A 23,795-nucleotide genomic window follows, 5' to 3' on the forward strand; every position below is an offset into this window, starting at 1 on the left:
GAGATATTTCAAGCGTTGAGAGGTGCGGAAAGAAAGAAAACACCAACCTGAATTCTGTACCCTATGAAATTATTTTTCTTCAAAAGTGAAGAATAAATAAAGACTCTCTCGGACAAACAAAAACAGGAAATATGTTGCCAGTAGACCCACCTTGCCAGAAATATCAAAAGAAGTTGTTCAAAGAGAAGGAAAATGATGTAGGTTAGAACTCAGATAAAAAAAGGAAGAGGTTGGGAGAAGGAATAAGAGAAAGTAAAGTAAACGTTTTTTTCTTATTCTTTTTTTTTAAATTTTTTAACATTTATTTATTATTGAGAGACAGAGACAGAGCATGAGTGGGGGAGGGGCAGAGAGCGAGGGAGACACAGAATCGGAAACAGGCTCCAGGCTCTGAGCGGTCAGCACAGAACCCGGCGCGGGGCTCGAACCCACAAACCGTGAGATCACGACCTGAGTCGAGGTCGGACGCCCAACCGACTGAGCCATCCAGGCACCCTCTTATTCTTTTTTTTTTTAAGTTCACCTATTTATTTCGAGAGAGAGAGAGAGAGAGTAGAAATGGGGAAGGGGCAGAGAGAGAGGCAGAGAGAAAATCCCAAGCAGGCTTCACTGACAACACAGGGGCCCAACTCACAGGGTTCAATCCCATGAGCCATGACCTGAGCTGAAATCAAGAGTCTAGAGCTTAACCGAGTGAGTCACCTAGGTGCCCCTTTCGTATTCTTAATTGATCTAACAGGTAACAATTGGTTCAAAATAATAATAATAATGTATTTGATGATTATAGCATTCATATAAATGATATTCAATGACAGCAAGAAACAGGAGGGAAATGAAGAATGTTTTGTTATTATAAGGTACCTGTGCCTCTGGTGAAGCAGTATCGTGTTATTTGAAAGTTGACTTAGAGGGGAGCCTGGGTGGCTTAGCTGGATGAGCGTCTCACTTGATTTTGGATCAGGTCATGATCCCGCAGTTCATGAACTCGAGCCCCAAATCGGGCTCTGTGCTGACAATGGGGAGCCTGCTTGGGATTCTCTCTCTCTCTCTCTCTCTCTCTCTCTGCACCCCTCCCCCTCTCTGCACCCCTCCCCACTCATGTACATGTGCTTTCTCTCCAACTAAGCATTAAAAAAAAGAAGGTTGTCTTAGATTGGTCATAAGTGTATATTGCAAACTCTAGGGCAACCAGTAAAGGAAGTTAAAAAAAAAAAGCATAATTGACATACTAAGAAATGAGACAAATGGAATCCTCTAAATTGCCCAGATAGCACCACAAATGGCAAGAAAAGAAGACAAAAACAGAAGCAAAGAACAGGGCAGGGAATAGAAAACAGTAATAAATATGGTAGAGGCTAATCCAACCATATCAATAACACTTTAACCTTTGGTGGTCTAAATACACCAATTAAAGACAGATATTATCAGAGTAGATTAAAAACAAGACTCAACTACATCGTTTTTTGTTTGTTTGTTTGTTTTTTCAACGTTTATTTATTTTGGGGACAGAGAGAGACAGAGCATGAACGGGCGAGGGGCAGAGAGAGAGGGAGACACAGAATCGGAAACAGGCTCCAGGCTCGGAGCCATCAGCCCAGAGCCTGACGCAGGGCTCGAACTCACGGACCGCGAGATCGTGACCTGGCTGAAGTCGGACGCTCAACCGACTGCGCCACCCAGGCACCCCAAGACTCAACTACATCGTGTCGACAAGAAACCACTATAAATATAAAGACACATATCACTAAAAATAAAAGGTTGGCGAAAGATATACTATGCTGCCACTAATCAAAAGAAAGCAGGGGTAGCTATATTAATTGCAGATTTCAGAGCAAGAAAAGTTATCAGGGATAAGAGTAGCATCACATAACATTAACGGGGTCAGTTCTACAAGGAGACATAGAAATGTTTAATGCTCATACACCTAACAGCAGAGTGTCAAAACACTTGAGGTAAAAACTGAGAGAGGGGCGCCTGGGTGGCTCAGTCAGTTGGGTGTCTGACTCCGGCTCAGGTCATGATCTCCATGAGTTCCAGCCCCGAGTCGGGCTCTGGGCTGATGGCTTGGGGCTTGGAGCCTGGAGCCTGCTTCCGATTCTGTGCCTCCCTCTCTCTCTGCCCCTCCCCTGTTCATGCTCTCTCTCTCTCTCTTTCTCTCTCTCTCTCTCTCAAAAATAAAGAAACATTAAAAAAAAGTTTTAAAAACAACTGAGAGAACTGCCAGGGAAATTGATGAATCCAGGATTATAGGTGGAGATACCTCTCTGTCAGAAACAGATCTAGCAGGTGGAAAATCAGTAAGAAAAAAAAATACAACTTATCGAAATTTGTAGATACAGGAAAAGCCGTGCTTAGAGGGAATTTTATAGTGTTTAATGCACATTTTAGAAAAGAAGAAAGATCTCAGATCAATAATTTAAGCTTTCACATTACAAAACTAGAAAAGGAAAAGTGAACTAAATCCAAAGTAAGCAGAAGAAAAGAAATAATAAAAATTAGAGGCGAAATCAATGAAAATGAAAACAGGAACTCAACAGAGAAAATCAAGAGAACCAAAAGCTGGCTCTTTGAAAATAAATAAAATTGATAAGGTCATAGCCAGGCCAACTAAGAAAAAAAGAGAAAATACAAATACTGATATCAGAAATAAAAGAGGGGCACCTGGGTGGCTCAGTCGGTTAAGCAAATGACTCTTGGTTTGGGCTCAGATCATGATCTCACAGTTAGGGAGTTCAAGCCACATGTCAGGCTCTGCATTGAGATTCTCTCTCTCCTCTCTCTCTGCCCCTCCCCTGCTTGTGCACATTCTCTCTCTCTCTCTCTCTCTCTCTCAAAATTAATTAATTAATTAATTTAAAAAAAGAAATAAAAGGGACATCACTATAGAATCTATAGATTCTATATTCTTCTTTTATTTATTTTTTTAAAGAAAAAATGATACCAAAGGAATATTATAAACAACTCCACGTCCATAAATTTGATAACCTAGAAGCAATGAACCAATTCCTTAAAAGATATAATCTGTCAAAACTCCTACAAAAAGAAATAGACAACCTGCATAAGCCTACATCCATTAAAGAAACTGAATCAATAATAACCTTCCACAACAGAAAGCACCAGGAGACTGGGAAGGTCATCTAAATCAGTATTCTTCAAGGCATGATCCATGAAATGGTGCTGGCTCATAAACTATGTGTTACCAGTCTGACATAAGATAGAGAAATTGACAGGAAGTGTCTAGAAATGCCATGGGAACTCAACATTTTTACAAAATCCATGCACTTCATCAGTAGACTCATCTCACTGAGCATGGTATAGACCAATTAAATTATTGTTGAACTCATGGGTTAAGAACCACATGGTGAGCAGCACACAGTCTTGTGCAGTAGAATCACAGAGTGGTTTATGATGAATTAGAATTTTATTTCTTAAGGCGAGAAGATGCTTCATCACGGCTTGAGAAGCACTGATCTAGGAGACGAGATGTCCCAGGCATTGCTGCTAAACTTTTCCTCCGTCATGGAGCCAAGTCAATCTGCCACTGACCTCTCCCATGCCCGGAACTCATTCTGAACATGCAGGTCCAAACAAACTCAGGAGGCACCACCGGGGGAGACCATTACGCAGGACCCAAGAACAGGCTGAGAACCGACTGATTCATAGGTGTATGTTCGAGACTGGGGCTGAGCAGCTCCTCTTCTCAGAACGGGGAGCACTGAAACACTGGGCACCTCTCCTCTAAAAAAAGTCAGTAGGGAATCAAGTCCACCTCCTCCCAATTCTTTCATTTTTCCTAGTCAGGAAGTAATGTAATAATGTATGGCAACCGCAAAAGCCCCGTAGATAAGAGTTTAAGGGAACATCTTAACTGCCCTTAGTTTTTAAAAAATGGCCCTTAATCAAATGATCTATTAAAAATATTTCCTCTTAACTACATCAAGGGTTTACTTTCTTTTCAAGAGCTTTTTGAGAATGTGAGTTATGCAGCTACCTAGCTGTGGCATAGTTGGCTATCTCTTTTCACTTCAAAGCATGACCCTCTTAAAAAATCAGTATGGATATGCCCCTTCCTTTTTTTAATAGCCACTCATCACCGTCTCAGAAATTACATCAGGCCTCCTATTGATCAGAATTGATGTTTTCATTTTTAAAGACATTCTCAGCTTTAGACCTGAGCCTCCTTACCCTTGACCCCACGTTCGAAAAAAAAAATGTCTCTTCATTTTCTGTGGCCCATTAGAAAGGTGACTCACAGGTGCTCCTAAAAACATTCAAGCACTATCTATGTGTCTGATATACATTCTGGCTGGCATTCATCCAACATTTATCAAGCGATTATGTGTCAGGGACTGAGCAAAGTGCTTAGTGTAAAGGGGGTTTCATGGGTTGTTTTGTGTCTAAATAATGGAGGAGGATGATAATTCTCACCAAAACTAAAGGAGAAGCCCGACTAATGGAAAGGTTACATTTCCTGTTAGACTAGCAAGTTGCTACACATTTTACAGTTACCATATTTCAGATAATGATTACTACAAAAAGACCAAATATTTAATTACGTTATGGGTGTAAGAGTAGCCCCAGGGCAAACAGTGACCGGACCATCAAATATGTGAAGACTAGGACCAAATTTTACTCATCACTAAAACCCACCAACATCTACTACAGCTCTATACATAGAAGGTACTCTTTCAGCTATTGCCCGGGAAAACATATCACCCCAAACTTAGTGACATAAAAAAAAAAAAACAACCATTTAATTGTGCTCACAGATTCTCTGGGTACTGCAGGAACGGCTTGTGTCTGCTCCACGATCTCCAGGGCCTCGGCTTGGAAGAAATCAGGGACGTCTGGAGATGATGCAGTGGTAATGGTGGGGAGGCAGCATGGGCTGAAAACGCGGTCACTCACATGTATAGGGGTTGAGGGTGATGCCAGCTGTCAGCCCAGACAGCTTGGAACCTACGCATGGATCTTCATGGAGCTGCCTGGGCTTCCCTTCAGCCTGGTTGTTGAATTACAAGAGAAACTGGCCCAAAGGAAGAATCAGGTGGAAGTCCTTCATGATCTAGCCTCAGAAGTCACATAGTGTTACTTCTCCTGTGCTCACAAACCTGTCTTGTCTCAAGAAAAGGAAGCACAAGACCTCCATCTCTTGGTGGGGGGTGGGGGGTGGGGTGGGAGTGGGGAGGCATCAAAGTCACATGATAAGAACGGCATGTTGGATAGGAGATGATATTGCAACTTCTTTTGGGAGTGAAATCTGCCCCAAGTATGGAACAATCAGTGAATGACCCAATGATATCAATAATGAATATCAGTGCTTCTCTCAACTATTTGAGTTCTTTGAGAACACAGTGGGATTGTCCTTTCCCACCTCCTTGAGGTTCATCAAGGCCCTATGGTTTGCTTCCATCAGTGAAATATGAATGGAAGTCACTCGTGTAACTTACTGCAGGAAGCCTTTAGCCGATCTTCACGATTCACAGATTCTGTATTTGCAGTCACCCACTTGTTGGTATGTATTTGTAATCCCAAATCAATACTCACAGCACTTTCTTGGTCACTAGTGGGCATCTGCACGTGGAGAGGAGAGGGGTGAGAAGTTGGGAGCTCTGGATGCACACGCTCCCAGCTGAGGCCCAATAGGGCGGAGCTCAGCCTTCTGGTTTCAGCTCTCACGCAGTTAACAAGTGTCCTTTCTGCAGTCTGGGTAGTGCTATGTTTTTCACAGTTTTGTGCTTCTTGTGGATTTTGTTGCTTAAAATGGCCCCAAACACAGTGCTGAAGTGCCATCTCCTGTGCCTCCGTGCAGGAAAGCTGGGATGTGCCTTTTGGAGACAGTATGCGTGTTATACAAGCCTCATTCAAGCATGAGTTCCAGTGTTGTTGGTTGTGAGTTCAGTGTTAATGAATCAACAATATCTATTAAATAAGATATCTTTATACAAGAACACCCAGAAGACCAGGGACCACAGGCTCACAGGAACCTAACTCTGTATTTCCTCTAGAAGCAAGAGTTTAGTATTCAGTAATTCAATGTTCGTGATGACGTTATAGAACAAAGCTGCTGCCGGTAATGAGAATTGGCTGTGATTATGCTGCAGGGCTCCGCGGGGCTCTCTCCCCGTGTGCTGGGGTGAAGGGAGACACCTGCTGGTAGAACCGAGCCACGGGGCACCACCTGTGCCCCAAAGCTTAACTAGAACATCTCCTTCACGGTGTCATACCAACATTGATTAAATAAGAGCTAATAGGAGCGCCCTGCTGACTCAGTCGATGGAGCATGCGACTCTTGATCTTGGGGTTGCGAGTTCGAGCCCCACACTGGGTGTCGCGATTGCTTAAAAATGAGATCTTTATGTATGAGCTAATAGAACAATTTTACCATAATTAATCAAGAAGAAAACTAGCTGGCTTATTCTGACATATGGGTATAAAACTTGAGCCTTCTGAATGTCATTAAATTCGTTCCAATTGAAATCCTATTATTTGGAAATAAATCCTTTTCTTTCCCTCCTTCTGTTCTTTTACACGACTAATTATCACCTTATAACTATAAATAACTCAGCAGAGTCACCTGCTGTTACCTTCATTAATTGTACCTTCCACACCCTATTAAATGAATGTCTCCAAATTAAATGAACATCTGTTTTTCTATAAATAAAAGGCTCCCCCCTTAGAAAAGGGACTGAGAACTGTAAAAGGTACTCTGCAGAGGAGAAGAACAACAGATTTCTTAAACAACAATGTAAACTATTTCCTTTTTCTCTCAAAATTTTCTGCAAAGCGAAATTGTATTCCCGACTTTGCAAAGTCACCTACGCAGTGGATCACACGTTATATAGGTTAAAAGCAATGGGCTGTTTTTTAAGAAACGGTCAAAACTCATTATTTAGCCTTCACTAAATAATTCAAACTTAGGTCGGCATAATAACACATTTGATGTTATCCACAGGCCACTGCACACTTGTTAGGGCAGGGAGGGAGAAAAGAAAAAAGAGAACATCAATTGCTTTGCAAGCAGAACCGTACAATGGGATATTATCCAACAATAAAAAAGAACGAAATACTAGCACATGCTACAACATGGATGACTCTTTTTTTAAAAAAAAATTTTTTTTTCAACGTTAATTTATTTTTGGGACAGAGAGAGACAGTGCATGAACGGGGGAGGGGCAGAGAGAGAGGGAGACACAGAATCGGAAACAGGCTCCAGGCTCTGAGCCATCAGGCCAGAGCCTGACGCGGGGCTCGAACTCCCGGACCGCGAGATCGTGACCTGGCTGAAGTCGGATGCTTAACCAACTGCGCCACCCAGGCGCCCCAGGAGGACTCTTGAAAACATTACACTAAGAGAAAGAAGTCGGCCACAAAACACACATTCTACTCCGCTTATGTGAAATGCCCACACTAGGCAGAGCCACGGAGATGGAAAGTAACTTAGTGATTGCCAGGGGCTGGCTTACTCTTGCGTTTTTAGCTTATTAAAGAAATGTGCTTTGGGGCACCTGGGTAGCGCAGTCGGTTAAGCGTCCGACTTCAGCCAGGTCACGATCTCGCGGTCCGGGAGTTCGAGCCCCGCGTCAGGCTCTGGGCTGATGGCTCAGAGCCTGGAGCCTGTTTCCCATTCTGTGTCTCCCTCTCTCTCTGCCCCACCCCCGTTCATGCTCTGTCTCTCTCTGTCCCAAAAATAAATAAACGTTGAAAAAAAAAATAAAAAAAAAAAAAAAAGAAATGTGTTTTGGAAGAGAAAAATAATGAGATCATGAAAGACTTAATGTGTAAAGACAGGGACTCTGCTCAGGGCCTTTAGCAGAGTCTAGAGGAGGGTGGTTTGCAACGATTCAAATGCCCATCCACCGATGAAAAATATTTTCCAGTGGAATATTTGTCAGCCCCAAAAAGGAATGCAGTACTGAAACATGCTACAACACGAATGGATGAAACTTGAAATATTTTGCCGAGTGAGACAAGCCCGTCATGTAGGTTTGCATCTCCCCGAAACTCACATTTTGAAAACCAAATGCCAGTGTGATGGTATCAGGAGGTGGGGCCTTTGGGAGGTGATTAGGTCAGGAGGGCAGACCCCTTCATGAACGGGGTTAGTGTCCTTATAAAAGAGGCCAGAGAAAGCTGCCTTGCTCCTTCCACCTTGTGAGGACACCAGCAGCAGTCTGCCACCAGAAGGGCCTCAGGCAACTCTCTGGCGTCCTGATCTGTGACTTCCAGCCTCCAGAACAGTGAGAAAGAAGTTTCTGTTGTTTATGAGCCACCGGTCTGTGGTGTTTTGTTACGGCAGCCTCACAGATTAAGACGAAGCACTCTTTCGTTTATTCGAAAGGCCAGAAAAGGCAAACCTACAGAGACAGAGGACAGATTAGTAGCTGCCTAGGGCTGGGGATGGGGCACTGGGGAGTGACCGCTAAAGAATTTGGGGTTTGGGGGATGGGGAGAGGTGATAACAATGCTCTAAGGTTGATTGTAGTGAGGGTTGCATAACTGTAAATATACTAAAAACCACTGAATGGTACGCATTAAACGGGTGGATTTTATAGTATGTGATTTCCATCTCAGTAAATCTCTTAGAAAAAAATAAAGAATGAATCTAACAAAACGTTTGTTTTAAAGGCACTAGAGTCCTGTGGCTGTACCCGCTCCCCCCCCCCCCGATTTCTCTGTCCCCCTTTCACCTCCCTCTCCCCAGCCTGAAAGTTCTAGTTGGACCGACTTAGAGGTTTGGGGGTCATTTCAAGGAAAGGTCAGTAAACAAGGACACTTGAAGATCGTCTCCAGGCACGACTGGGGCGCCATCTGCCTCCTCCTGCGAGGGACCCTGATGGCTGGCTGGCACCTAGGACACCGTCTAGGTGTGAGTAGGGAGGGCCTCACGCCCCTGGCCGGGCCCCTTTCCAGCTCGCGCATGGAGCCCTGGGCCCACGGGGTGCCAGCAGACACAGGCGAGGTTAGAGCCGGCAGGCGCCAGCCCACCGTCGCCCTGGGAGGGCAGGCTCCCTCCCGCCTTCGCGGAGCGCACCTAGGGTGCTGGCCGGCGATCCCGCCGCTCCCCGGGAGCAGCCAGGTCTGCAGAACCGGCTCCCAGCGCGGGTGGAGCCGCGCAGACCTTCCCGAACCGGTTACACCAGAAACCCCGAAAGCCAGTTGCTTTGTCCTCCACCGCCCCGCTCCCACAGTGGACACCTTGGTAATTTAAAAAGCAAGGGCGAGGGAGGGAGTCCGAAAGGAAGCCGGGCCTAAGCGGACCCTGCAATCCGGACCCCGGCCCTCACCCCTGCGGAGGGAATCCGACAAGGGGGGCGCGGCCCCGGCGGGAGCAGCTCGGGTGGGAATCCGGGCTCCCGCGGACGCAGCGCCCCCTCCCGGCCCAGGCCGGGGCGGCTCCCGCGGACGCGGGTCCCCGGCACCGAGAGGAGGAGGGACGCGCGTCGACGCGGTGACCGGGGCGCGGGGCAGCGCGGGGGCGGGGACTCGGGGGCCGGGGCAGGCGGGCGCGGCGCGCACACGCAGCGGGGCGGCCCGGAGCGGCCCCGGCGCGGCCCCTTCCTGGCCCCGCTCGCCAGCCTGTCTCCCCGGAGCGTCGGCGCCGCCCATGGCCGAGGTGCTGGAGCCGGACCCCGCGACAGCCGAGCGCGCGGCGGCCCAGGCTGTGGAGACGCCGGGCTGGACGGCCCCGGAGGACGCGGGCCCCCAGGTAGGCGCCTCCCACGGGCGCGGAGGGTGCGGGCCAGAGCGCGCCGGCTGATTTGCGGTGGGGCCGGCGGGTCCCACAGATTTAAGTAAAAAGTACAATTTTTGAAGTCGTCTGGGCTCCCAGGTGGGGAAATGCTGCCCAGATGGGGAAATTCGGTCGGTTAGCCGTAATCTGTGGCTACATCTTCACTTCTCTTGAGGTTAAAAAAGAAAAACGAATTAGCCGCAGTGGGACCCTCCCGGCCCAGGGGACGTAACAGATGCTCGGTCTCAACGAGAATAGAGCCGACCGACTCCCCCACCCCTGCGTGTGGGGCCGAGGCCTCCAGCGGCTCAAATCCAAGGATGGGAGCCTCAGGGGAGGGGCCCTGCCCGGTTCTAAGGAACCAGAACCAGACGCCTATCCCAGCGGGGCGCAGGTCCCGAGATCAAGGGCAATCCTGGTGGACCCGAGACCAAGTCACCTGTTCTGTTGCCTCTCACGTCCTGCCTTTTTAGAATTGCTTCCCAAGTTTCCTCTGTTCTATTTTAGTCCGGAAGTTACGAGATCCGACATTATGGACCAGCCAAATGGGTCAGCACTTCCGTTGAGTCTATGGACTGGGATTCAGCCATCCAAACTGGTTTTACGAAGCTGAACAGCTACATTCAAGGCAAAAATGAGAAAGGTGAAGACAATTTACCTTATAATTATATATATATAATACAGTGGCTGAGTGCCCAGGCTTATTCTTGCGTTTTAGCTTGCTAAAGAAATATACTTTAGAATAGAAAAATAATGAGATCATGAAAGACTTAAAGTGTGAAGACAGGGACTCTGCTCGGGGCCCTTAGCAGAGTCTAGAGGAGGGTAGTACCGGGTAGTGCTTTTCAGGCTCTGTTCTTGTCTGTTTCTGCCGGATGAACTGGGCCTCTGTGTAGCTAGTGTTAAGTCCTTTTCATGGCGAATGCTTCCAGATAATTTGGTGACTGCTATGGTAAGAGTCATCAGGAGGTAGGAAGGTACAAAGAACACAAGATCCAGGGTCGCCAGACATCTGGTTCTGGCTCTGGTGCTATTTATATTTTACCAGTTCACTTAGTCTACGGGATCTCAGTTTCTGAATTTTAAAACGTGACGAATAGACTGGACTCTATGATCTCTAATTTTCCTTTCTATCCCTGAAACTAGAATGTATTCACCAAAAATATTAATCGTACAGAAAGTGCTTAATGTGGCCAGTGGATAATTGAATCATTTTCCCTTTTTTATTATTATTATTTTGAGAGAGAGTGCATGAGTGAGCATGAGTGGGGGAGGGGCAGAGAGAGAGAGAGAGAGAGAGAGAATCCCAGACTGCACATAGTGCAGAGCCTGACATGGGCTCAAACTCACAAACTGTGAGGTCATGACCTGAGCTGAACTCAGGAGTTTGACACGTAACCGACTGAGCCACGCAGGCGCCCCTTGCCCTTATTTTTTAAAGATGCAAATTATCTTAAAGGTAAATTTTATGTCGGTAGCATAAGGTAAGTCAGGAAACTCAGATCAAAGAAATTAGTAGATTCAGTCTTTAGAAGTAGCCATACAGATACTAAATCTGCTTTCACGGTCCTTTCATGGTATTTAAATTCACTATTTTATGGCCCAGAGATGAAAATAAAGATGACTGCTCCAGTGACAAGCTACGTGGAGCCCGGTTCAGGCCCTTTTAGCGAGTCTACCATTACCGTTTCCCTGTACATCCCCTCTGAACAGCAACCTGATCCGCCCAGGCCTTCAGAGTCAGATGTCTTCATTGAAGACAGAGCAGAAATGACCGTGTTCGTCCGGTAAGTGGTAGATAATTTAGAGCCCTGCGGACTGCCAGTTTTCCTTGGCTGCACTCAGTTTAGCTCCTATGCAATTTCAGTAGGCTTTTCGCCCTTGCACAAAACAGAGGTCTGATGCATTTTGTGGGGTTTTCCTGCTGGGTTAGTTTTATATGTTACTAAGGGTCTCTTGCAGGGTATAATCACTTCGTGTCATGAAGAGTCTGTGTCACAGACCTTCCGCAAATAAGACGCGATGCACATCATTCTCAAAGCACAAGACTGCCCTTACCTGCCATCGAGGTAAACCTGTACGAAAATCCTAACACATGGTGCACGGTACCCCTCCTCCCGGCTTCGAGGTTCTGAGAGCCCCAGACTCTTCCCTGCGTTCTCCGGCCCAAGGGATGGTACCCGCTTCCTGCAGTTACTGCCTCTGTTAGTTGAGTGGTTCCTATGTACCGTTTCAGACTTGGGGTACCTGTTTGACGCATTCCTTCAATTCTCTCTGTTGAAATTTAAAAGCACACACGGAATGTGATAACAGTCTCATATGGGAGTCCCTTTATTCCGTTCTGTCCCTCTTGTCACCACCAACCTGCTAAAAGCATCTGTTTCTCTGTCTGTTTCCCATGTATTCCTCAGAACACCACCGTCTGGAAGAGACCGCACCATCTCCTTGGAACTGCCCTTGCCACCCTTGGCAGTGCCCTTGCATTTGTCACATGATGGCAGTCCTTGCCCGTGTGACCCCTGAAGCCTTTGTGTATCGTATATTGACTTTGTATATTGACTAATCTATTCTCTGGATACTTACACAGCCTAAATCTGAGAACGTCACTCTCTGGCCGTTCGTCTTCTCCTGTTCCTCTCTTTCACCTGTCCCTCTCTCTCACCTGTCCCTCTCTCTCACCCTGTTCCTCTCTCTCACCCAAGAATGCTCCACATTGACCCTCATGTCAGAACAGACTTACTCTGGGTGATCTGTTTACAAAGCTCTAACTCCCTGTGTCCTGTGACTCTCCTATTGTCTCTAGCCCTGATTTCTCTACTTGTCGGACATTTCCATGTGAAGGGTGTGGGGATTAAACTCAACAGCTCTAAAAATGAGCCTTCCCCCAATTGCCAGTTTATAGGGGCAGTGATCTTCTAGTGGCTGTCTCAGAAAAGGGCCTCATTTGACAATAAATTTCATATATTGAAAAAATAAAATAAACAGTCAAAGAGCTATAAAAAAAAAAGAAAAGAAAAGAAAAGAAAAGAAAAGAAAAGAAAAGAAAAGAAAAGAAAAGAAAAGAAAAAAGAAAAGGGCCGCATCAGCCAGACAGCCTCCCCAGCAGAGGTCTCCACGGCCACCAGCAGCGCGCTCTTCCCTGACAACTGATTGCCAGATCTGGTCCATTCTCCTTGGAAATGATCCATGATTCTGTTCCCTTCTCTCCATCCCTGGGACTTCCTCAGGACCTCATCTTACGGGAACCACACCCGAGTCATCTTCGTGTACCCTAGTGCTTGGCACAGTGCCCGATCCCCCGCAGATGCTCGGATGTTTATTCATCTCAGATCTCGTGTGTTCCGCCTCAGCAGCCTCCCGGCTGTTGGGAGCAACCTGCCCGCCGTTCTCTTCCTGTCCCGCTCCACACTGGAGTCCTCCATCTTCCTTACTACAGCAGCAGCAAAGCAATAAACCCCAACCTGGGACTTCACTAAAAATCTCTGTGGCTTTCTACTTGCTTCAGGGTGAAGTTCGGATTGTTCATGATGTCTTTTATCACGTGACCCAACCCCGTCTCCCCACTGGTTATGTTCCCCTGACCTTCCTGCCCTTCACGGAGCAGGCCATTTCTTCCATCTCTCTCTGTCTTTTTAAGTTCTGATTTAAGTTCCAGTTAGTTAACGTACAGTGTAATGTTAGTTTCAGGTGTATGATACAGTGATTCAGCACTTCTGCACTTGACCCCGTGCTCATCATAGCAAGTGCCCTTCTTAGTCCCAGTCACCTATTTAACCCATCCCCCCACCCACCTCCAAACCATCAGTTTGTTCTCTATTGGTAAGAGTTTGTTTTTTTGGTTTGCTTCTTGTTGGGTTTGTGTGTGTGTGTGTGTGTGTGTGTGTGCCTTTGCTCATATGTTTTGTTTCTTAAATTCTACATATAAGTGAAATCATATGGTATTTGTTTTTCTCTGGCTTATTTCATTTAGCATTATATTCTCTAGCTCCAGCCATGTTGTTGCAAATGGCAAGATTTCATTCTTTTTTATGCCTGAGTAATATTCCATTGTGTGTGTGTGTGTGTGTGTGTGTATGTGTATGTATATATACACCACATATTATGTATATACCACGTCTTCTTTATCCATTCACCAATTGATGGCCACTGGACGCTGGGCTGTTTCCATGCTTTGGCTGTTGTAGATAAGGCTGCTATAAACATCAGGGTGCATGTATCCCTTCAAACTAGTATTTTTGTATTCTTTGGGTAAATAAATACCTAGTAGTGCAGTTGTTGGATCGTAGGGTAGTTCTTTTTTAACTTTTTGAGGGACCTCCATACTGTTTTCCAGAGTGGCTGAACCAGTCTGCATTCCCACCAGCAGTGCCAGAGGGTCCCCCTTTCTCCACATCCTTGCCAACACCCGTTGTTTCTTGTGTTGTTGATTTTAGCCATTCTTATAGGTGTGAAGTGATATCTCATTGTAGTTTTGATTTGCATTTCCCTGCTAAGTGATGTTGAGCATCTTTTCATGTGTCTGTTGGCCATCTGTATATCTTTTTTGGAGAAATGTCTATTCGTGTTTTCTTTCTTTCTTTTTTTTAATGTTTATTTATTTATTTAGAGAGAGAGCAAGAGAGAGACCACGTGAGTTGGGGAGGGGCAGAGAGAGGAGGAGAGAGAATCCAAGCAGGCTCCATGCTGTCAGTGAAGAGCCCGATGTGGGGCTCTGTGCATGTTTTCTGCCCATTTTTTAATTGGATTGTTTGGTTTTGGGGGTGTTGGGTTTTATAAGTGCTTTATATAATTTGGATACTAACCCTTTATCAGATATCTTATATGAAAATATCTTCTCCCATTCCATAGGTTGCCTCTTAGTTTTGTTGATTGTTTCCTTTGCTGTGCAGAAGTTTTTTTTATTTTGACATAATCCCTATAGCTTGTTTTTGCTTTTATTTCCCTTGCCTTAGGAGACATACCTAGAAAGAAGTTGCTGTAGGTGATGTCAAAGAAGTGACTGCCTGTGTTCTCTTCTAGGATTTTATGGCCTCAGGTCTCACATTTAGGTCTTTAACCCATTCTGAATTTATTTTTGTGCATGGTGAAACAGAGTGGTCCAGTTTCGTTCTTTTGCATGTTGCTGTCCAGTTTTCCAACACCATTTGTTGAAGACACAGTCCAATATTCCATTAGATATTTGTTCCTTCTTTGTCAAAGACTAATTAACCATATAAATGTGAGTTCCTTTCTGGGTTTTTTATTCTGTTCCGCTGATCTATGTGTCTGTTTTTGTGCCAGTACCATACTGTTTTGATCACTACGGCTTTGTAGTATAACATGAAGTCTGGAATTGTGATGCCTCCAGCTTTGCTTTTTCTTTTTCAAGGTCGCTGTGGCTCTTCAGGGTCTTTTGTGGTTCCATACAAATTTTAGCATTGTTTGATCCGGCTCTGCGACAGATGTCGTTGGTACTTTGATAGAGATTGCATCGCATGTGTAGATTGCTTTGGGTAGTATTGACATTTTAACAATATTTCTTCTTCCGGTCCATGAGCATGGAATGTCTTTCAGTTTCTTTGTGTCTTCTCGGTTTCTTTCATCGGTATTTTTTAGTTTTCAGAGTACAGGTCTTTCATATCTTTGGTTAGGTTTATTCCTAGGTATCGTATTGTTTCGGGCACACTTGTACATGGGATTGATTCCTTAATTTCTCTTTCTTCTGCTTCATTATTGGTGTGTAGAAATGCAACTGATTTCTGTACGTCGATTGTATATCCTGCGACTTTGCTGAATTCCTATATCCGTTCTAGCAGTGTTTTGGTGGAGTCTTTCGGGTTTTCTATCTATAGTATCCTGTCATCTGCAAAGAGTGAAAGTTTTACTTCTTCCCTGCCAGTTTGCATATATTTTCATTTCTTTTTGTTGCCTGATTGCCGTGGCCAGGATCTGCCACATCTCTTTACCTGTGACCTCAGGCAGGTTTACTCACATGTTCTTTGCCTAAAGCTCTTCTTTTGTAAGATGTGTATAGTCAGAGTGCCTACCTGTCTCATAGGGTTGCCATGACGATTACATCAGTTGATGTCTGTTAAATACTTAAAACAGACACATCGTCTTCCTACTAGCTCTAGCTTCCTCTTTCCCCTCTTCCTGGAGCATCCACTTTTCTCCTTCAGGACTTGTATCAAATAGTACCTCATCTGTGATGCCTTCCTCAGTTTCTCCCGTCAGCCAGCCACTCCGTTCTCCTATTATTCTCAGTTATAACGATCTATGTACAGACTGTAACTTTCTCAAGAACACAGCAGCATGGTACATGTTCATACCCTGCAGCTCCTGGCAAGGGCAGGTGCGTGGGAAGGGAATCAGATGTTTGTGTACTGAGTAAAGCTGTGGATGGATCACGGTAGAACAATGTGTCTTCAGAAAACAAAAGATGATTTCTAACTAGGGGGCTCAAAACTTGACTTCAAGGAAGAAATGGGATCCGAAAGTCAGTTCCCTTTCGGCAGAGCATACTAAAAGTTGGCTCTTGGTTAAGGAAATATTAAATGTAGGAAGCAAAATATTTCTCAACACGTGGTTCAGAGTTATAATTATCAGTCAACATTCTGAAAATTAGAACCGTGTTATCAGTTTATCTTCAATGTTTTATTTCATGTACATGTACATACATCGATTCCTACACCATTCAGTGAGGATTTGAAAGATACTGGGTGTCTGATGAACATTGTTGAATGAAATAGACATGGTTTGTACCCTTGAGAGCTTACATCTTAGCTGAAGAATGGTAGGACCAATCGTTCCATTGGCACATTGACAATAAAACCTATGCTACAGAAGGCATAATGGGAATATGTTTTATTTTCTGTGTTTCCCATTCTTAACCTTCAAAATCAAATTCATCGTGTTTACATGTCGGCAACTCAGCTGGGTCTATGTACCATCGTAATTTAACCTCAGGACATTTTTGTTTGTATACTTTAAAATCTATACTTAAACTTTTATTCTCTTTCCCCACTTTTTATTTAAATCTTCTGCCTGTCTTTTCTTCCCCATCCCCATAGCAACCGCCTAACTGGCTCCTTCCCTCCAGTCTATTTTCCATCTGTCTTTCCCAGATCCTATCAAGTTACTTTTCTGCTCACCATCCTTCAAATAATCTCTGAAGGCCTTGGGATGACATACAAGTCTCTTCTTTCTGGCTCTGACTCACCTTTCAGAGCTCATTTTGTGGCTCACTATGAACATGCTTTGTGTTTTTGAACTTCTGTTCATTTTCTTATCCTTGTCCATTTTCCCTTTTTCTACCCAGCAAGACCATCCATTCCAGCCAACTCCGTCCATTCCAGACCCAACTCAGAGGCTATCCCTTACTCCTGGGTCAGTCGTATCCTCAGTGTTCCCAAGCATATTGATCCTGTCTGTTAAATCTCTTCTCGGGCTAGGTATAAAGAGCTGCCTAAATGTTCCTCTATAAATTCTTACATTCGAAACTGTATCATACTCATCTGTAATGTAGAGCCTACCCTTTTCCCCAGGAGAGGAAGAAAGGGGAAATATTCCACAGCAAACTAAAAGTCTGAAAGGGAATCTTCTAAGGGGCTTTCATTGTCACCACTGACCAGCAGCATCAGCATTATTGGGAGCTTGTTAGGAACACGGTTGCCCGGGCCCCACCCCAGACGTTCTGAATCAGCATTTTAGCAAGTTTCCCAGGTCACCTGTACGCTCCTTAGTCTGAAAAGCAAGAATTAGAGCACGAAATGGTGAAAGTCCCAAATCTGCCTGCCAGCAGATGGGACACGTGCCTCCTCTGGGGTCCCCTCAGTGAGGCCACTTGGAGAATGGACACCAGAGGAGAATGCTGGGGGGCGGTGGGGGAGGGGGCGGGGGAGCTTGGGAGCAGCACTTAATAGTACCGGCTTCTGCTTGCCTCTTCAGACTGACCTTTATGTCAGCATGAGCCTCATTCGTGGTTATTTGCTTTCTCCTTCGCAGGTCTTTCGATGGATTCTCTAGTGCTCAAAAGAATCAAGAACAACTTTTGACATTAGCAAGCATGTTGAGGGAAGAAGGAAAAGTTTTCAATGAGAAGGTTTACTATACCGCAGGCTACAACAGTCCTTTCAAGTTGCTTGATAGAAATAATGAAGTGTGGTTGATTCAGAAAAATGAACCCTGCAAAGAAACTGAATGAGGGAAAAAAGGAAGTACCATTGCTTAGCGTAGATATCCAACGTACCGACATGTAAAATGCAGGTCTAGTATCTCTACCCGAGAGAACTATGGTGATTTGAGCTGATTTCCAAGGTGCCTTTTAATGCTTGAAGCTTTATCTAGATACACAGGTAATAGGGGAGAGTCTTCTAGAAACATGAGAAGCAGTCACAGCTCTGGAGGGTGGGTATTTCTATGAGGGTCCAGGAAGTGTCTTATTGCTTGACCCTTCTTCGCTGTATCACAATCATGTTGGCCTTTTTTGACTTGAATTTATGTCATTTGGATGTTATCCCCTCTAGCTATTATCAATAAAAATGCTAAAGAGGTATCCTGTGTGGAACAGTTCGGCTCTCAAGCCTAGAGAGGTGACCTTCAGCTGAGAACGAAAATCAAATTCTTTTGCACCTTTTAGGTTGTGATTTTTGATACGAGACAAGCTAGATTTCTGGCTTTGAAATTATTACGGATATAAAATTTCAAAATCTCAGGCAATTATTTTTCCAAAGGTATTTGCTTGCACTGATGATTTATTGGTTTTTTGCCAAAAAGAAATTAAATTTCTTTTTCAGCTCACTTAACAAAACCAACTGGAGGACTCCTTCTAGCCCTCCTACTAGAATATCCACAGTACCAGCCTCTACTGGTAGGAGGTAAATATTTCTAATATTTACTCTAGAGTTCTATATAAAATAGACATCTCTTATACAGTAAATTCCATTTGAAAGAAGAGAAGCATACTTCTGATGACCAGCATTTGGTTGTGATCTGAAATATGTTCAATAAAAAAAGTTGAGTGGTGCCTCGGTGGCTCAGTTGGTTGAACATCCGACTCTTGATTTTGGCTCAGGTCATGATCGCAGGGCTTGCACTCACTCTGCGTCTCTGAGATAAGATTGAAAACGGGGCCCCCGGGTGGCTCAGTCTGTTAAGCATCCAACTTCAGCTCAGGTCATGATCTCACGGTTTGTGAGTTCTGAGCCCCGCATCAGGCTCTGTGCTGACAGCTCGGAGCCTGGAGCCTGCTTGGGATTCTGTGTCTCCCCCTCTCTCTGCCCTTCCCCTGCTCACGCTCTGTCTCTCTCAAAAATAAACATTAAAGAAATTTCTTTATTAAAATTAAAATTTTAAAATGGATTTTGTACTATTCAAGCACAGCATATCCCATTTTTCCCTTCTCTTCCATAAATTATAAACGAAAACATTTTTCAGCCCTAAATCCAGAGAATGTTTCTCATAGCAATGAATCCGTTGTTGTAATTACGTGGCTGGCACCGACTACAAAATATCTCTTATGTCAACATTTCTATGGAGACGTTTTTCTTCTCTTATTTATAGGAAATTTATGCGTGGGCTTTTTTTTAAAGTTTATTTATTTTGAGAAAGAAACCGAGTGAGTGGGGGAGAGGCAGAGAGATAGAATCCCAGGCAGTCTCCACACTGTCAGCACAGAGCCTGATGCGGGGCTTGAACTCGTGAACCATGAAATCATGACCTGAGTCGGATGCTTAACCGACTGAGCCACCCAGGTGCCCCTACGCTTTTTCCTAAGGCTAAACCATCCACCTGTGCTTTTGGTCTAATTCTTGTCCCATCAGTTATGCTTCTCCTCTCCTCTTCAGGCTTTCCTGCCCCACATGCTCCAACCACTCTGTCAACAGGGTCAGATTCTGCCTGATCCTCCCCGCCCCCCCCCAAATTAAATCCTAGTTCCCCCTAGACCCTTATGTGGGGCAATCATTCCCATCTCTCCTTTGCCTGGATTGTCCCATTTCCCTGGGAAGAGTTATCCAGCTTCCTTGGGAGTTCAAGATTTTAAGGAGGGATCCCAGGGATCGTGAGAGAGATTAAGGTGGGCGCACCCCCCACCCCCAGCCACCAATTCTTCCCATAGAGCCGTCTACATTTGTCAATGTTTATGTCACTTTTTTGTAAGATTGTCTTTCTAGAAGTCTGAAAACAGTTCCCTTAACACCCAGTGCATGTCATGTGTTCCTTCTTTTCTAGTTATCACTTAACCTGTCTCCCTAAACATTTCACCGTGTGGAACACCTGCTGTGTTCCAGGCCCCGCACCAGGCGCAGGGCTGCTGCGAGGTGGTGGGGAGAAACCGCCCTCATTGGCAACTTTGTAAATTAACAAACCCTGTAACACCTTTGGCTCTTCCATTCAGTCCACCCCCCCCCCCCCGCCCCCGTCCTGAGAAGTACAGCAGGGAGTGTCCTCTTGGAGTCTGTATTCTAGAGACAGAGAGCGGGCAAATGAAATGAGGCCCTGGGATAGAGTGTGGCTCGGCAGGGGGCAGTGGACCTCACACAGGGGGTCAGGCCAGACCTCTCCGAGGAAGAGACGTTTGAGACAGGGGATGGCGAGAAGGAGCCAGTCAGATGAAAGCCTGGTGGGCTGGGGACCTCTTGGGCAGAGATGGCCATGTCAAAGGAAGAGGCCACCTTCGGTATTCAGAACAAAAGGCTGCACGTAGTGCTTGCTGAGCAAGAGAGAGCTGAGCTTGCACAGTCTCTCTGGACAAAGAAAACTGCTGACCTTGAATGGGGTTTCAGGAAGCAGTGGGGTCAAGGGTTAGCAGACTTCCCGAATCCCTTAGGAATGGAGGGTTAGTTGTGGAGGCATGGCTCCCAGAGTGAGGCTGCTGAGAGATTACTGATGTGAAGTTGTCATTGATCATTTCTGGGACTTCCGTGGAACTGTGGCCAAAGACCAGTCATTTCTTTTCTGAGACTGGGGGTTGTGGCAGGCAAGCCCATGGACATGTGCCCCTCAGATCCACCTTCGAGAAAGGACCAGCTGCCTGGCTCTGAGGGGTGTGGTCAGATGACATCTCCAGCTGATACTTTCTTCAGGGTCTGCTGCAGATTCAAGGGTCTGCTGCTATGCCCAAGCGAGGCAGTGGGAGCTGACAGCGTGCTGTTTTCTGGCATCTTCCAGCCAAAGACCGAGCAAGGTGGTGGCCCAAGAACTAGCTATTTCTGCCCAACCCAGGACCCTTCAACAACAACAACAACAACAAAAACTGTGAGAGAGCCAGAATCTCTTTGGTAACTTGCTAAGAAGCCCTGACCTCACACAGAAATTAAGCAAAAGAAGCTGGAGGTCAAGTACAGGAAGTGATGGTAAAAGTAGTAACCACCAAAAATGCTCAACAAGCCAGGTTTGTTCTGCCAAGGTCAGGACCAAACTCGGATAATGAGAAGGGGACACCGGGTGGATGCCCCCAACAGTTTTGACCCCCCCTGAAAGTTTCTGAACACTCTGGGCCTGCAGAAGAGGCTCTCCCTTTCCCCATTAAGAACTTGAACCATCCCTCCCCCCTTCTCCCGCCCTAACAGGAGGAAATGCAAGACGCATAGAGATCTGGCCCTGTAAGGCAACAGGTGCCCTAGAAGCTGACCTACCCCATCTCCCAGGTAGATACCCAAGGTTAAGTCATAGCACCACCTGGCTGGGTTCATGCCAGGCCGGATGAAGGAAGCAATGGATAATGTGCCGAAGGTACTGTAGGGGCAGGGGCCAGGAGCGCGCCCGTGGGACCAGGTTCCGCAGGTGCTCGGTCAGAAGACTGGATAGAGGGAACGTCTACGACTTGAGGATGTCACTCAGGACACGGGATTTAACACCGTGAGACAAACTGCAGGCAATGGTGCAGACTCAGTGCCTTAGGGTAGGTGACTCCCAGAGGGCTGGAAAAAGCGATAGAAATGTTGAAACGCCTGAACTGCCAAGAGAGATATAATAGAGGAAGGAATGCCAAGCTCCCAGAAGGGGCCTTGCTGGAAAGGATAATTAGCCAAGGCAATAAGACCCATCAGGAGATTTTTGCCTTATCTGCTAGGGCTGCCGTAACAAACCACATAGCCAGGGTGGCTCAAGCAGCAGAAGTACCTACAGTGCTGAAGGCTGGGAATCCTAAGATCAAGGTGTTGGCCAAGTCAGTGCCTGGCGAGGGCTGGCTTCTGGCTTTGCAGACAGCCGTCTTCTTTCTCTGTCCCTACGCAGCAGCTGGGGGGAGGTATCGGAGGAGGTCACCGAGAAGACACCACCGCCATTTGACCCAAGAGCTGGACCCAGGTAGTTGGAGGCTCCCACCTCTGCCCTGTCCTTGGAATGTGTGTTCCACTTGCCCTTCCCGCTCCTAGATGCCCCTGCAAGGACACAGCCTTGGGATAGAGATGGTGATGGGACGGGATGCCTGGGTGGCTCAGTTAAGCATCCAACTTCGGCTCAGGTCATGATCTCGCAGTTCGTGGGCTTAAGCCCCACATCGGGCTCTGTGCTGACAGTTCAGAGCCTGGAGCCTGCTTTGGATTCTGTGTCTCCCTCTCTCTCTCTCTCTCTCTCTGTGCCTCCCATGCTCACACTGTCTCCCTCTCTCTCTCTCTCTCTCTCTCTCTCTCTCTCTCTCAAAAATAAACATTAAAAAATTAAAACAAAACAGAAGTGGTGATGGGACCATCTGGACTGGATACATGACTCACCCAGTTAAGGCCTCTTAAGTGCAGCCATCCCCCCTTGTCTGCAGGGGAGACATGCTAAGACCCCCAGCAGATGCCTGAAAACGCGATAGTACTGAACTCTCTATATACTGTTTCTTCCTATACATCCATCCCTATGATACAGCTTAAATTTTTAAAAATTAGGCACAGTAAGGGATTAACAATAACCAATAATAAAATGAAAACAATATAATAATATACTCTAATGAAAGGTTTATGAATATGGTCTCTCTCTCAAAATCTTACTGGACCGTACTCACCCTTCTTGCGATGATGTGAGATGATAAGGTGACAAGATGAAGTGAGGTGAGTGACAGGGGCATTGTGAGGTGGCGTTAGGCCGCTACTGACCCTCTGACCGTACTTCACACGGAGGATCATCTGCCTCCGGGATTGAGGTTGGCTGCGGGCACCCGGAGCTGTAGGGATCGAAGGTGCACCTAAGGGGGGTCTACTGTAAACATCAGAGGTTGGGGGGGTTGCAGAACACCACTCATCCTACAGCCGGTCACCTAAGGCAAACCTCATGGGTTCCCTTGCTTATCAAAACTGCCACCTACCGGTATGGAGCCGTCTACCTCTTTTCTTTGGTCCCTCCCTGCCCTCCATGTTCGGGGGCCAATTTCAGAGGACACCTGGGATGTTCCTGAGGCAATTGTGAACCAACAAGAGGCAGCTCTGGTCTCTTTCTCTTCTTATAAGAACACTGATCCCATCTTGAGGACTCCACCTCATGACCTCATCAAAATCTATTTCCCAAAGGCCCCATCTCCAAACACCATCGCATAGGTGGCTAGGACGTCCTCATATGAATTGGGGGGGGGGGGAGGGGAGATGGGTGGCAATAATTCATTCCATCCATAGAAATTATGTTCCTTGGGAAGGCCCAGAGGACCGGCCATTTAGCAAGGCCACGGGGAAGGCACAGATGAGAGGTGTGTGAGCAAAACCACATTGCTCGGTGGCAGCTCTCCTCTGCAGTCCAGACCGGCAGGACTGGCTGGGGTGGAGTCTGGCTTGCTGACGGCAGTGGGGGTGATGAGGAGACCGTGAGGAGCTGAGGTGGCAGTGCTAATTGCAGACACCAGGGTGCATTATCACATTAACCACTAAGGTGGTAAGGGCAGTCAAGGCAGGCACCTAGGTGGCTCAGTTGGTTAAGCGTCTGACTTCGGCTCAGGTCATAATCTCACGGTCTATGAGTTCAAGCCCCATGATGGGCTCTCTGCTGACAGTTCAGAGCCTGGAGCCTGCTTCAGATTCTGTGTCTCCCTCCCTCTCTCTGCCCCTCCCCTGCTTGTGCTCTGCCTCTCTCTCTTTCTTTCTCTTAAAAATAAGTAAAAATTTAA

General features: G+C 46.1%; 1 protein-coding gene across 1 annotated transcript; it reads left to right on the forward strand.

The window, feature by feature from the left end:
- Nucleotides 1-9,485: 9,485 nt before the first annotated feature.
- On the forward strand, nucleotides 9,486-18,266 carry HEBP2 (heme binding protein 2). Its single transcript, XM_043592449.1, has 4 exons — nucleotides 9,486-9,709; nucleotides 10,241-10,376; nucleotides 11,340-11,520; nucleotides 17,717-18,266. The coding sequence occupies exons 1-4, from the start codon at nucleotides 9,608-9,610 to the stop codon at nucleotides 17,913-17,915; spliced, it is 618 nt and encodes a 205-aa protein (XP_043448384.1). The 5' UTR covers nucleotides 9,486-9,607; the 3' UTR covers nucleotides 17,916-18,266.
- Nucleotides 18,267-23,795: the final 5,529 nt, after the last annotated feature.

This window comes from Prionailurus bengalensis, chromosome B2, assembly GCF_016509475.1.
Source record: "Prionailurus bengalensis isolate Pbe53 chromosome B2, Fcat_Pben_1.1_paternal_pri, whole genome shotgun sequence".
Taxonomy (NCBI): domain Eukaryota; kingdom Metazoa; phylum Chordata; class Mammalia; order Carnivora; family Felidae; genus Prionailurus; species Prionailurus bengalensis.